General features: G+C 57.6%; 1 protein-coding gene across 4 annotated transcripts; it reads right to left on the bottom strand.

The window, feature by feature from the left end:
* Positions 1–275: 275 nt before the first annotated feature.
* Positions 276–12905, bottom strand: CYB561 (cytochrome b561). 4 transcript variants are annotated; one of them, XM_038546928.1, is made up of 7 exons: positions 8355–8486; positions 7409–7537; positions 4646–4862; positions 3580–3678; positions 3200–3303; positions 2566–2723; positions 276–2331 (listed from the first exon to the last, which is right to left on the bottom strand). In XM_038546928.1, the coding sequence occupies exons 3-7, from the start codon at positions 4848–4850 to the stop codon at positions 2139–2141; spliced, it is 759 nt and encodes a 252-aa protein (XP_038402856.1). In that variant the 5' UTR covers positions 4851–4862; positions 7409–7537; positions 8355–8486; the 3' UTR covers positions 276–2138. The 4 variants fall into 4 exon arrangements, with proteins under 4 accessions (XP_038402856.1, XP_038402855.1, XP_038402858.1 ...); XM_038546927.1 differs by lacking the exons at positions 7409–7537; positions 8355–8486 and adding an exon at positions 12818–12905; XM_038546930.1 differs by lacking the exons at positions 7409–7537; positions 8355–8486 and adding an exon at positions 12818–12879 and having other exon boundaries at positions 4646–4859.
* Positions 12906–14099: the final 1194 nt, after the last annotated feature.

Raw genomic sequence — 14099 nt, 5'->3', positions numbered from 1 at the left:
ATCGGGGTGCACCCTCCAGGCCACTCTCTCTGGGCTGAGGAAAGGGTTTCTCTAACCCTAAGGGAGTGCCTCCCACACTGGGGTCAGACACTGAACAGCCCCTGGGCCATTTCAGAGCCTGTGCCATGACAGATATCTTTAATCACTTTACCTTCTGTGCCCAGCGGGGGGACGTTCAATTTCTGTTGAGCCTAGTAAGACTAACTTCATGTATCTGACTCCACTAGAAGCACAGGCCTCTCTTTTTTTGTCACAGCAAATGAAGACAAGTCAGAGATCTGCTGTAGACATTTATTGAATCATCTGTTACACCAATGCTACATTGTACTTCACAGAAGACTGGCCACAGGCAAAGTAAAATAAACCACCATGCATCAGCTTGCAGGGGGCTTCCTGAATCATCCAACATACGCTTCGGCAAGCCGGCCAGTTTACAGATTTTGACTACAAATCTAAGGTTCCGTTTCTCTATGTGGCATCTGGCAAGGGAGACACACAATTGTACTTTGGTAGTTCGTCCAAGGGGGCGTTTCTCCACGTGTAACTATCTGGCTATACAGCGTGAGCCAGGCCCTGGCAGAGAGCACGGTGTAACCAGGCGAACACCCAGTCTGTCCAGGCAAGCTGCAGCGGAGGTGGGGGAGGTGGGGAGAGGCTCAGAGGGGACTGGGCAGCCCTGCGGGGGAGGGGGGGAGCTCCGGACCCCAGCCACCTGCTCAGAGAAGTGGCAGCAGCCGGAGGCAGGGCCCAAGGCCAAAGTCGAGAGTTAGAAATCTGAGAATTGGAGGATTGGAGGAGGCCAGCCCCATTCTCTAAGGCAGCACTGAGTGAGAAAAAGGCAACTGTCAAAGGAACAGTAGTCAGGTTTGGAAATCTCATTCATTTCTTCATGTCAGTAAACTGTGTCTGTCTCAAACTGGGTCATGTTCCTCAAAGCCCGGAAAACAAGAAGAGAGCATTCACCAAGTCCAAGAAGCACAAGGTCAATGCTCTAATCACGTTACTGTTACTTCGAGACTGAAGCCAAAGAGTGACTCAGGAGGCAGCACAGCCTGCTTATGCAGCTGGGGGATTAACCCGATTCCAACTCAGTCCCAACTTCCTGCAAAGTGGGCCCAGGTAAAGGGATGAGGCTTTCCTCCAGAACACGAGCAGGCAGCCTTGCCTTCCCCGCTGAGCGGGAATAAGACTACAGCAGCAGCCTTCTGTTTAAAAAAAAAAAAAAAAAAGATCCATGCCCTTGGCCTCAGGGCAGAGCCAGAGCAGCGCCTAAGCCAGCTGGTGAGGGTGGGGACCCTGCGGGAGTAGCTGCAGGACAGCCCACCCACCACCCAGGGGGCCATCTCCGCCCTCCCCTGTCGCCCTCAGCACCAAGTACAGTTTGTCTCAGACCTGTGGCCCATCCCCCTCCCAGTAGAGTCGTCCCGGGGCTGAGGACTGAAGAAAGGGAAGGCAAAGCGCAGACGGGGCCAAAGCCACATCTCCACAGCTTCCCAGGGGCCCGTCCCTCCCCTCTCCGGGGGAACCCTGCCCTGAACACCAACATATTTTATACATAATATCACTTGCTCGGCTGCCAAAGCCTAGACCCATTCTCACCACGTGTTATTCAGACTAGCGAGACTCCTGCTTTGCATTCAGTGTTACACAAAGCAAGTCTTGGCCTCGCCAGGCCTGTCACTAAGGTCCAGTTTCTCCCACAGCTTTGTGCTCTTTGCAGCCCCTGGACGCGGCCCAGCATCCGCTGCTTCAAGAGGAGAGCCACTCTACGCCTTTAGGGATCTGTGCTTTTGTAATCAGGACTGACCACCCAAAACCCTACCCAGAGCTTCTCGATTTGGGGGGGGGCGGGTGATGGTGACACAGGGGCAGGGGTTGGTGGATGACTGACAGGACTCTAAAGCAGCAGCAAGGAGGGAAAGCAGAGGAAGCCAAGTCCTTCACCCCAGAAGTCAGACCTCAAAGTTCCCAGGAACGCAGCCCCCACACTCCCTACCCACCCTGCCGAGCCCTCCCCAGGAACCGCTGGTCCTATGGGCAGCCTCGACGGGGCGTGGGAAAGAAGCCTATCCAAACCCCCAGAACTGAGGAGGCCAGCCCCAGCCAGGCCCTCCCTGTGGTGGGGCAAGGGCAGGCCATCACTGGGAGCTGGGGCTGTCGCCTTCCGTCAGTGTCTTGAAGTCCATGGAGAGAGCCTGTTCTTCCGCCTGGGGTGGCCGCTTCCAGTCAGCGCGAGTCAAAATGTAGAGCACAGTCACACCAAAGCTGGCCATCAGCAAGCCCAGCACGTTGGCCAGGACACCCTCAGCCTCAAACGTGCTGTACTTGGCCCTGCAGGGTTAGGGCGGAAGGGAGAAGCCACCCAAAGGGTCACTGTCAGGCCCAATGCCATTTGCACCCAGGACAGAAAGATGGAGGGTGTTCCCACCCGGCCTCCCCGGGCCCCCCAGAGAGGAGAACCACCACTCCACTAAGTCCACCAAGAGCTGGCCCAGAAGGCAGAGGTCTGGGGAAGCAGAGGGCAGGGCTCCATCTCTGCTGGCCCTGGAGACACAGGACACTCACCCAAGTTTAAAAAGCAGCGCCTCCTTCAGGCCCAGCAGGGCTGTGCCCAAAGACAGGACGAAGATGGTGGCGCCAAAGAAGACGTGCTGGGGGCGGTAGCGGCTCCGCAGCGAGAACGAAGCTCCAGGGAACAGGAAGAAGCTGAAGCCCACGAGCCACTGCAAGGAAAGGCGGTGGTGCTGGGGACTGAGCTGGCCCCCCGCCCAGCCACCCCGAGGCCACCCCGGGTAAGTCGTGTCCACACGCTGTCTGGGAAGTCCTCCATCCACCCACTTGGCTTCCTCAGTCCCAGGAGCAAGGGTGAGGAAGCAGTAAGCACCCACAGGAAAGGTCCTGGCCCCGGCAGGGCGCTCCAGGCCTGCTCTCAGTTCACCGGGCCTGTACGCTTGCTCGGCAGCCTGGGCCAGAGGCCAAACACGTGCGCGGGGTCAGCTGGAAGGCACCTGGGTCTGAGGCCCCCTCACCTGTGATCCTGGCTTTGGCACCCATCTCAGAATCTGAAAGCAGCATCCAACTGTGCTAAAGCACCTTTTTCACTTTCAGGCACATGCCTTGGAAAATGGGCCCCCTGGTGGCACTCATGTCCCCGCCCCGGCCTCCCCGCATCGCATCGTTGTGGGGCTGAAGGACTCACCTGCATGAAGTAGAGGACAAACACGAGGATGCCACACCAGCTGTGCAGGCTGTACAGGTCAGCGTAGCCCTTCTGCCGGTGGTAGTCGAACACCGCCACCAAGCCTGGAGCACAGTAAGGGGCCATGTGAGGACAGGGCTGTGGGGCGGGGAGCGGGTGAGGTGACCCAAGGGAAACCCCACTAGCTGGGACTTCTGGGATCTGGTCCCAGCTTGATGGCTGCCAGCACCCAGTGTCCCGGCAGGGGACGCCAGCAGGGGGAAGGGGATGGGGAGGGGGCTACAGCAGACCTGGAAGAGAGACCAGACCTGTCCCGCAGCCTCTTCCCCCAGGTCAGAACCAGAGGGAGAGGAAAGGAAAAGCCGTGCCCCGGAACTCACCCACGAGGGCGATGATGAGCGCGAGGACATGCAGCAGCCCGTGCAAGACTTTGGTTGTGCGTTTGGCCTCATTCCTGAAGACACGGTAAACCAGCAGGGCTTATGGGAGTGAGAAAAGGAACGTCAGGCCTGCGTGCTGCTGGCACCAAGGAGACATGCCTTGGCTAGGAAGGGCGATCTAAATTAAGGGCTTGTCAAGGTACCTCAGCCACATTAAACAAGGCTCCCGGGAGCCCAGCAGGGGCCCAGCAGGGGCCCAGCAGGGGCCCTCGGGTCTGGTCCGTGTGCCTTAGCACTCCCCCAGCCGCCACCTCCACTTCCTGGTCAAGTGTCCTGTGTACTCCAGGCTGTGTTGTAAGTTCATCATGCGGTCACAATGAGGGCCCACCAAGCTTCTGAGGTCACCTCTTAGCTATGATGATTCTCAAATAGTCCAGTATGGAAGCCTGAGCAGACATTAACTACCTGTAGCAAGCAGGCTCCCTAGTTGGGGGGCCCCTGGTTCCCAAGCTAACCCCCTCATTCGGCTGAGCGGGACAGGGCCAGGCGGCATGGGGAATGCCTCTGAGGATTCTGCTGCTGAAGGAGGGGCTGTCACCAGGACCTCCTCTAGGAAGAATGGGTCAAATAGATCCAGATTTGGATTTCTTGTTACCAGAGAAGGCCACAGAAGGCAGGGTGGGAGCTAAACATGGCCTCACTCCCACCCCAGAGAGCTTTAGTTTGGCCACAGCCAGTATCCCCCCAACATGCACACACACACAGTCACCCTCTTTCTCCCAATTTCAGCTCAAGGCCCAGCCCCTGGGCTGCCTGCTCTAAGCAGCGCGCACACCCTTGGACGCTCCTTGTCGAAAGAGCCAGGGTAAGTAGGAAAGGAGTTGCTACCCACCAACCCCAAGCCCCTGGATTTGGATGCCTGGGATCCCCAGGCTCCAAGCTAGCTTCCTTCATGTCTTTTCTGGAATCTGAAATGTGCCCAATTACAGGAGACCTCAGGGCTGAGCGATGTCTGCAAACGGCCTCCCCCAGGAGCGGCTCCAGAAGTGCAGGCAGCGGGACTCACCATCTCCCTGCAGGAAGATCAGGCCTATAACCATGCAGAGCGGATGTACGTTAAACTGCAGGGCGCCCTCCCAGGCGATGCCGCCCCTGTACAGGCCGAGCCACGCACCGGTCATGGCCACCACCGTCAGGCCCAGCAGCTGGGAGAGCGCCACGTAGTAAGGCAGCGCTCCGGGGGTGGCCGCCACGCCGGCCCGGCTCTCCATGCTGAGCAGCTGCTGCAGGAGAGACAGGAGAGCTCAGAGCAGCTGGCACCCCACAGGCACACCCCTGGCCTCTGAGGCCAATGGGCAGCCCCCTCCTCCCACCTGCCCCCAGGGCCGCCCCGCGCTAAAGCTCGGTATCTCCAGTCTCAAGGGTGGCTGGGCAGGGGTGCCCCACTTCCCCCAGAGACAGGCCAGATGCCTGGCTGTGAGATGCAATGAGGGTGCAAGTGAAGGCCCTCCAAATTCGGGGGGGGGGGGCAGGGGGCCCTGCGCCTGGGCTTTATATTGTTTGACGAGGCCCTGGGTCTTCTCAGGGGGGCCTCACAAATGAGGTACAGAGAAGTGAGAAAACCCCTTGAAGGACCAGGGTCTGTCAGGGTGGGGGGGGGGGGTGTCATGAGTACATCCAGGGAGGAGAAAGCCGACCCCCCACCCCAGCCCCCCACAGCCAGCATGCCTGCTGCAGCCTGAGATAATCCCTGCCCTCCCTGTGGGCCTGGGCTCGGCCCCCACAGCAGGTGCTTGCAGGAGAGATGTGCTCTGACCCGCTTGCCTGCAGGCCTGCAGGAGTGGGGAACAGGAGCAGCCAAGCAGCCTGCTCCCCCTGCTGCCCCCCCTTAGGGCTGCACGGCTCAGGTGAGCTCTCCAAACCTAAAGGCACCAGAAACCTACAAGGGCCAACAACCGGCCACTCAGGGCTCCTGGCATGTTTCCTGCGTTTCACTTCACTCCCCGCAATGCTGTCGGGGCAGGAAGCAGGGGGTCTGGTCCCCTGCGAAGGACAAAGGCAGTTCAGGGAGGTGGGAAAGCCCTGCTCAGGGCGCTGTGTGTGTGTGCGGTGAGCCTGTTTCCTGGCTCCTCTGTGCAGTCCCCCCCCATGTTCGCCTCCCCCAGGGTCAGGATGGCCCTCGTGCCAGCTCTTCACCCAGAGCCAGTGGGTTCTCCTGACCCAGAGCCCAGCCCTGGCCCCTACGCCCAGGAGGCAGAGGCACTGGGGCACGAACGAACGAAGATGACTTCCACCCCCCTCACCCTGGTGCTGGGCATCCTGTGCCCACAGAAAGGTGCTCTCCCCTCCCCAGCGTCCCGGCCTCTCCTAGAAGCACTGGGAACATCCCAGAGGAGGACAGCTGAGCAGAGCCGTGGCCCAACAGGCTTCTGGGCCCCGCTAACAGCCAGCGGGAGCTCGCTCTCTACCCCTTGCCGCACAAGAACTCGTGTCTGGTTGGTGGGCGGCGGGGAGGGACTCCTTTTACCTCCCGGTTCTCTCTGCCATACCCGACAAGTGTTGGCAACTTCACCATGAAAAAAAGGCAGGGGCAGTGGGGAGTGTTACTAATACACACTACCTACAGTAAAATGCAGATTAGCAAAAAAAGGTAAAAATTCCAAGTAATTAGTATTTTCACATGTGTCCTTACATCCCTTTTTTCTAGAAACACATACAGTATTTTATAGAAACAGAATCGGTATGACCTGTTTAACTTCCCAGTAGGTCATGCGTATCTTTTCATGTCCAATATCCACCTACGCCATCGTTTGCATGACATCACAGGATTCTTCTGTACTGCTGTTCCATGCTGTAACCAAGGCCCGATCCCTGTTGTTCAACATTTAGCTAGCTTCCAGTTTTTCGCTAAATGAACCATACTATGTGGCCATCTCTGCACGTGTGTCTAATTCCTAACCGGAGAAACGGAACCCTGCAGCAAGCCTACATTCTCTTTTACTTTTTTGACATTTTATCAAATCATCTTCCGAACACACTCCCATGGCAGGGAGGCACATCTGTCTCCAGAAGGCCTGGCAGACTATGAACCCTCATTTCTGAAACTCTTGTCTCTGTATCTGTCACCTTTCACAGGTAAATCTAGGCCCGGTTCCAATCTCTTCCCCAAATACAAACCCTGTTTCTAACTACCCACTGTGTTCTCTACCTACATCCCACAAACACTTCAAACTCAGCACATTCAAAGTCAACTCACCTACCCATTGCTACCAAGTCCCCTCCTGACCAGGCAGGTGACCAGTGTGGCTCCTTCCTGGGCCTGGCCCTGACAACTGTGCAAATGTCAGTGGAGACAGGTCAAGGAGTCCGAGGGGATTCCCCCCCCCTCCCGCCCCGCCATCACTTCCCTCCTGACCCTCTTCATCACCACCACCCCAGCCAGGGCATGGAGCTTCTACCCCAATCTCTGTACCCCCTTCAACATGCCAGACCTGCCAGGGACAAGCCAGATCCCCAATCCTGAGGCCCTACCCTGCATGAAAGGGCCGCTACCTGCTGGTGAAAAGCCAATCCTGTAACATGATGCTGACTCCCTTTCCATCTGTGGCCACGGGTTTTCTCACCAAACACACTCAGAGGATACCCTCGCTTCCCACTTCCCAGCCCTCACAACACCCTCTGCCTCACACTCCCCGCGCCTCCCTGCTCCCCACCACTCGCCCCTCCTCCACCTCCTCCACTCACCCTCCCCTCCATCCATCTGCCCACAACCTGAAATGGGCATTTCGCTCACCTCTGCCCCTCCGAGACTGGCCTGCAGCTGACTTACCCGGTGGCGTCCTGCCCCCCGTTAGGCTCGCCTGTGCCTCTCTGCTCACGGGCCCTGTGAGCTGGTGCCAGGCCGGGATGCGTCCTGCTCCTCTAGGGCCTCCTCAGGATCTATTCCCTTGCACAGACTCTAACAGGAACAGATGCTGTCCTCGGGTCACTTGTTCTCCGCCCTCCTCCCCTTTATTAGATTCATATAGCCCTGGGGCGCGGTCGGAACCTGATTAGCTCCGAATTAGAAAGAGCAGAAGGAACGTGCTCTGCCGCGGGTCCACCTGCCACACAGAATAACCAAGGACAGCAGTGGGAGCTCTTGGATCTCAGAGCCACTCTGCGGCTAGGCCAGCCAGCCTCCTACTGAGACAGGCAGAGATCAGAGCAAGGTTCTCCTCAGAGCTGTGGGTTGTGACTTACAAGAAGTATATAAGATGGAGCTCCTAAAACCCTTGGAATTTCCTAAGAAGGCCATAAAGCAGTCTTTTGTTAAGTTACTGAGCCTTTAGATAACCTGGGGATGGGGGCTGGTTGCCAGGGGAACCAACCACGTGACTGAAGCCTAGAATCCTTAGTTCCACCCATCAACTACCCCCCCCCCCCCAGGAGAGAGGTGCTGGAGATTTGAGTTCAATCACCAATGGCCAATGATCTAATCAACCACCTCTAAGCAACCAAGCCTCCATTAAAATCCAAAAGGAGCTTCTAGGGAAAGACAGCTCCCCCAGTCCCCGGGGATAGAAGCTCCTGCACTCAGGACCCTTCCAGACCTCACCCTCCCCTCCGCTCCTCTTCATCTGGCGGGTCCTAAGTCATATCTTTTTATAATAAATCTAATAAGTAAAATGCTTCACTGAGTTCTGTGAGCTGCTCTAGCAAATTAGTTGAACCTGAGGAGAGGGCCATGGGAACTTCCTATCTACAGCAGGTGGGTCAGAAGCACTGGTGCCAACCTGGATGTGCAACTGGCATCTTTAGTGGGGGGCAGTCTTGTGGGACTGAGCCCATAACCTGTGAGATCTGACGCTGTCTCCAGATAAACAGCGTCAGGACTGAGTTCACTTGCAGAACACCTGGTCGGTGTCCTCTGAGAACTGGAGGAGTGGTTGGTGGTCCTGAAAAGAAAACACACATTGGAGTAGTGAAAGGACTAAATGGGGGGCTTGAACGTTCTGCACTGTAAATTCACACCCTGAGTGCCCCCAGGAAGTCAGGCCCCTCGTGCTCTTTGCACCCCACCTGCTGAAGTGGAGAGGCCTGCCTGCGTGTGTTGGGAGGACAGGGGCCTCACGGCGGGCTGCCTGCAAGCCCCGACTCCATACTCGGCATTCTCTCCTGTAACCTTCGCGATACCACTGTGGTAACAGGAGTACTGGCTCAGTTTAATGGGTGAGGAAATGGGGGCTTAAAGAGGATAGATGACATGCCCCAAATTATCAGCCGCAAATAGCTGCTCAATGATTTGTTCATGAAGCACCCTTTGTATGCTGGCAATACGCCAGATACTGGATAAGCCATGATCCCTGCCTTCAAGGAGCTTGCAGACAAGTTACAGAGCAGACACAAGATTTTTTTTTTAAAGAGTAGCAGGAATTCAAGCCACGAGTTCAACTCAGGCTCCAATGGCCCTTTCCACCATACACACTGAAGACTGTGTCCCCCTACTTTTATACATTGAAGTGGCGCAACCCCAGCAGTAGTTGTCTGGCAGGGGTGTGGCTTTGCCCCGCATCCAGGGTGGGCTATCTTGCTTTCCAAATACTGAAGTCAATCAAGGATGTATCTGAATAGGCATTTGCCAAAGATGATCACTCTGAAGCAGAGCTCCAATGGGTCCCTCCCTGTCCCATGCCAGTCCTCCCATGTCCCTCACCCCTCAGGAAACCAGGCTCCTAAGGCAGTTTAAGCCCATCAAGTACTGGTGTCCCCTGTGGGCTCTCCTGGGGGAAAAAGAGGCAGGACGGAAACCGGTAGTTAAGAGAGAAGGGGATGGGACACCTGGATGGCTCAGTGGTTGAGTGTCTGTCTTCGGCTCAGGGCGTGATCCCGAACTCCCAGGATCAAGTCCCACATCAGGCTCCCTGCATGGAGCCTGCTTCTCCCTCTGCCTGTGTCTCTGCCTCTTTCTGTGTCTCTCATGAAAAATTAAATAAAATATTTTTAAAAAGAGAGAGAGAGAAGGGGACGCAGGAGGCTGAACCAACTGATCAGTGAGCTTTTCACAGAGGCTCCAAAGGCAGCGCTCCTGCCCCATCTGTCTGGGGAACTAGGCATCCAGGAGAAAGCCATAAAGATTGACCTGTGGAACTTCAGAGGCCCAAGCTGTCTCCCCCACTCCCCCTCCCAATGTGAAGGTGATTTAAGTCCAAGTAAGAGGGATGCTCAAAGCTCACACCAAGCAAGACCATCCTGCCTCAGGCAGGCCTGTGCCTTGCCTACAGGTGACCTCATAGTCAATAAGCTCCAAGGGGGAAAAATCCAGATTCACAAAAAAGATGAAGTAGTGAGTGTTCAGTGGTTTACAGAACATGAGCAGAAAGATTCCTTCAACAATGGCATTTCCCCATTCCTTATTCCATTCAACATCATTGGCAACCTCTCTTTGTGCAAAGGAAGGCCTGCTTCCAATGCTGGAGAGAGAGCACATTACAGGGACTCTGGCTGGAATCTGACCTGCCCACAAAACAGATCGAACATGTGCAAACCTTGAAGTCAGTTGAGAGTCACTCCCTACTAAGCAGATGCCTTGGAATCATGCTCTTGGGTTCATCCAGACAGTGACAAGACTCTCTCTTCCTTCCCAATTGGGCTGTCCCTCCAGAATGCTGGCAGTCCTTACACCTCCTTTGTTCCCAAAGCAGAAGCATGGGCAGCAGCATCAGGCCTGGAAGCAGCCACTTTCCACCCCAAAGGCCTCCTCTGCCTCACAGACCCGAGTCTTGGAAGCAGAGGAGGCCCTAATAGTCCCCTACCCAGCCACCCTCCTTGCTGTCAGAGCACAGGATGGGGGTGACAGTTCTGGCAGCTTCTGGAACTTTGGGCTGAGACAGTCACCCCCTCCCCTCCCACACACTTGCAGTCAGGTTCCACTTAATGCAATCAAACAGGGACAGGAGCTACCCGCAGGGCCTGAACGTGCTGAGAATCACTGTTTCTCCCCCAGCCCACAGTTCCATTAAAAGGCCACGAGGCCTAATCTCATTATGGGGACCAGACATTGACTGTGTCCTAGAGCCTGGAGGCTGGCAGCCTGGCCTGGCCACAGCCCTCCTTGTCCACAGCAGGGTTCTAATTGGGTTAGAGAAGATTATATTGGGGACGGAGATTAGAGCTTTTCTTGATGAGTGAGTGGGGGAGGAGGGAACAACTCAATTGCCCTAGAATGTCCTAGAATGTGATGGAAGAGAAGGCAAAATGAAGGTTGAGCTGTCAGGCAGAGCTCCAATTAGCCTGCAGGAAGAAAGCAAAGCTTGAAGTTAGACACTGGGCCTGGTTCTCCATTAAGTACAGCGGGCTTGGTGCCAGGGCTCCCAAAACTTGTAGGGACCCACAAAAAAATGTTATGATTTCTACCAAAGTCAGGAGGAAAAACAAATTTAGCATTGAAGAAAACGTTCTAATTTTTAATCCAGCTTGGATTACATTTGTCTTTATACCAACACAGTTGTAAAATATAGGGTGTTTGTTTGTTTTACTGTTACTATTTTTTTTTTTTTTTTAATTTATGATAGTCACAGAGAGAGAGAGAGAGAGAGGCAGAGACACAGGCAGAGGGAGAAGCAGGCTCCATGCACCGGGAGCCCGACGTGGGACTCGATCCCGGGTCTCCAGGATCGCACCCTGGGCCAAAGGCAGGCGCCAAACCACTGCGCCACCCAGGGATCCCTGTTACTATTTTTAATGGAAGAAGGGTCCCAGCAAGGCAAAAGTGCCTAGGACCCATGAATGCAGCTCTGGTCAAGCAGATGTGATGTTAAAGCCAGTCCCACTGTTTATGACTCTGTGCTCCTGGACAAGCCAAGTCCCCTCCCTGAGCCTGCTTCCTCATCCACAACATAGGGGATATTGAGTCTCACCTGATTTACTCACTGGCCCAGCAAAAATTAAGTGGGATAAATATGTACTGGTGCCTAGCAAAGTGCCCGTCACATGGTTGGCATTCAGATAACAATCTAATAAAAACAAAACTTTGGGAAGAGTTGCACAACCAAAGTTGTTAACATAAGAGGTTTGGGGCCACAGAGAGCCAGATGGCAGCAGACAGCCCTACCACCTCTCATAAATCCACACTCCTCTTCTATCTGCTCCCGTCCCCCACCCTGGATCTGGGGCGGATTCCTTCACCCATGCCTTCTGGTGTTGCTGTGCCACTCCATATTAGAGAAGCCAAGCTCTGCCAGCCAAGAAAAGGTGGCCAGGGCCAGGGCCAGGGCCAGGGCAAGGTGGGGCAGGCAGGGGTGGCTCCACCTCCCGGCTTCCGGCTGCCTCCTCCCGCACGGAGGTGGGGGGAGGTTGCCGCACCCTTTCTCTCTGTGGGTCTCACCTTGGCATTTACAAGTTTTCGTTCTGTATTTTTCTGCCTCAAATCCAATTTCACAAGAGAAATCAAGGTACATGTGAGAAGGTGGGATTTCTTCATTTGGTATAAAAACAGAGTTAAAGAATCCAGATGTCCTGAGATGGAGCTTCATTTAATGAGACTTAGAAATCCCTGAAAGACTGGCAAGTTAGGGATAATGAGAGGAGAGGGACAATCTCAAAGAGAAAGGCTGGGGGTAGGGTCCAGAGGGATCCCTCTCCCTGTGACGCCCTGGGGGAAAGAGCAGGCGTGGGGGGGGGGGGGTGGCCCTGCCATCACCTGGGTGTCAAGGGCAGCAGCGGGCCCCTCCCTCCGCTCAGTTCTGCACCCCTGTACTCACAGCTCAGGGCCCCGCAGGGCCGAGCCGGCGAGCCAGGGTTTCCCAAACGAGACACTCCTCCCCTCACACAGGAAGCTGCGGAGGTTCCAGAACTAGGTGCTCCCAGCTAGATACTTTTCAACCCCAAAGGAAGAGAGGCGAGGCTCAGGAGAGAACCAGCAAAGCAGTCCGGCGGGTCTCGGTTTCAGGTGTCAACATAACAGTCGTAGCAAACGCTGGCGGGTCCACGTCTGCCCTCCCGAGTTTCTAGAACAGGTGAGGTCACCTGGCGCTCCGACCTAACTTCCGCAGTGGCGCGGAGGCCGACAGCTCCCGCGGGGCGCACGGCCCGCTCTCGCCGGTCCCGACCGGCTCCGGGGGGCTGGGAGCAGGTGAGGTGCGGGGGGCGCGGAGGCCGGAGCCTGCGGGGGGTGGGGGGGCGTCCCGCTGCCGCACACCTGGGCGCCGCCCCGGCTTCGCGCGGGGGCTCGGCTCGCACCCACCCGCCGGGCGCCTACCTGGCCGGGCGCCGGGCCCGGAGCTGGTCCCCGCCGCGCAGCACCACACGGCGCCCCGGCCGGCGAGCTCCCCGCGCCGCGCCCCGGCCGCTCGGCCGGTTCCGCCCGCCGCCCGCACCCCGCCCCCCGCCCCCGGCGCGGAAGCTACGGCGTCGCCATGACGACGGGCGGCGGCCGCGGGGGCGGCGTGGGGCGGGGCGGCGCGGGTCACGCCCAGGGCGCCGGAAGTGCCCCCGCTAGTGCGCGGCGCTCGGGACGCGGCCCTGCGCTGCCCGGGCCCAAACCTTGACGCCGCGCCCCGGGGGCCGCAGCGCGCCCACCGCGACCCCGGCCTTCTGGACCCGAGCTCGGGTAACCTTCGAGATCCGGGGCTCGCGACCCGGGCCGCGTGCAGGGGTGCAGGGGGCTGCGGCCCACGTGTGGGGACCTCTTGCCCAGGCCTGACGCGGAGGCCGCGGGCGCTGCGGGGGAGGGGGGGCGGGAACCGGACCCGGGACGGGGACGGAGCCCGGCGCCGAGGGGAGGGGCTGCCGCCGGGAGAGCCGCCGCCGGGCCTCGGCCTGGGCTCCGCGCTTCCTGATTCCTTCCACGCCCTCCTCCTCCCCGCTTCCTCCCCTTCCCCGCGCCCCGCCCCGCGCTCAGGTGGCCACTAGGTGTCACACACGGCCCGGGCCTGGGCGCACGCCGCGGCTCCTGCAGCCCTTGGGGGACGCGCCGCCTCCCTCCCGGCCGAGCGAGAGGTGACTGGACCGGGTGGCTGGGCTCACTCCTTCCCCAGTACCAGCACCCCCAACACACACACACACACACACACACACAAAGGTGACATTTTTGCTCCCTTTTGTCAGGGAGCTTTGTCTGGGACTGACTGCCCACCCCCCAAGCAAAGAATAGATACCCGTTGTCGCCAGCCCCGCCGCTGATGAAGGCCTAGACCTTGCCAGCGGCAGCCTCCCCTGTCCCCAGAGCGGGAGAGGAGGATGCCAAGGCCAAAGCTGGGGGCCAGCCTCTACTACAGCCCCCTGTCCAGGAAATGCTGTGGGTAGATAACAAGTCCAGCTCAGACTTCTTACAAGCTCAGAACAAAAGGTCCTTTCCTGTCAGATGCCTGGCAAGGCTCCCCAAGAGCCTGAGGGTAGGAGGGAAATGGGGTTTCCTCCCCTGGAAATGTAAAAAGACACCCCTCCCCCACGGGGTCGCTCTCCCTCCCCCTACCTCCCCGACTGTGGGCTTCCCATGGGCAGTGGCCAAAGGCTCCTGAAGGACTCTGGCCAAGGGGGGG

This window comes from Canis lupus, chromosome 9, assembly GCF_011100685.1.
Source record: "Canis lupus familiaris isolate Mischka breed German Shepherd chromosome 9, alternate assembly UU_Cfam_GSD_1.0, whole genome shotgun sequence".
NCBI lineage: Eukaryota > Metazoa > Chordata > Mammalia > Carnivora > Canidae > Canis > Canis lupus.
Note: the sequence above shows the minus strand (reverse complement) of the source record. Positions and strands in the feature narration are given on the sequence as shown.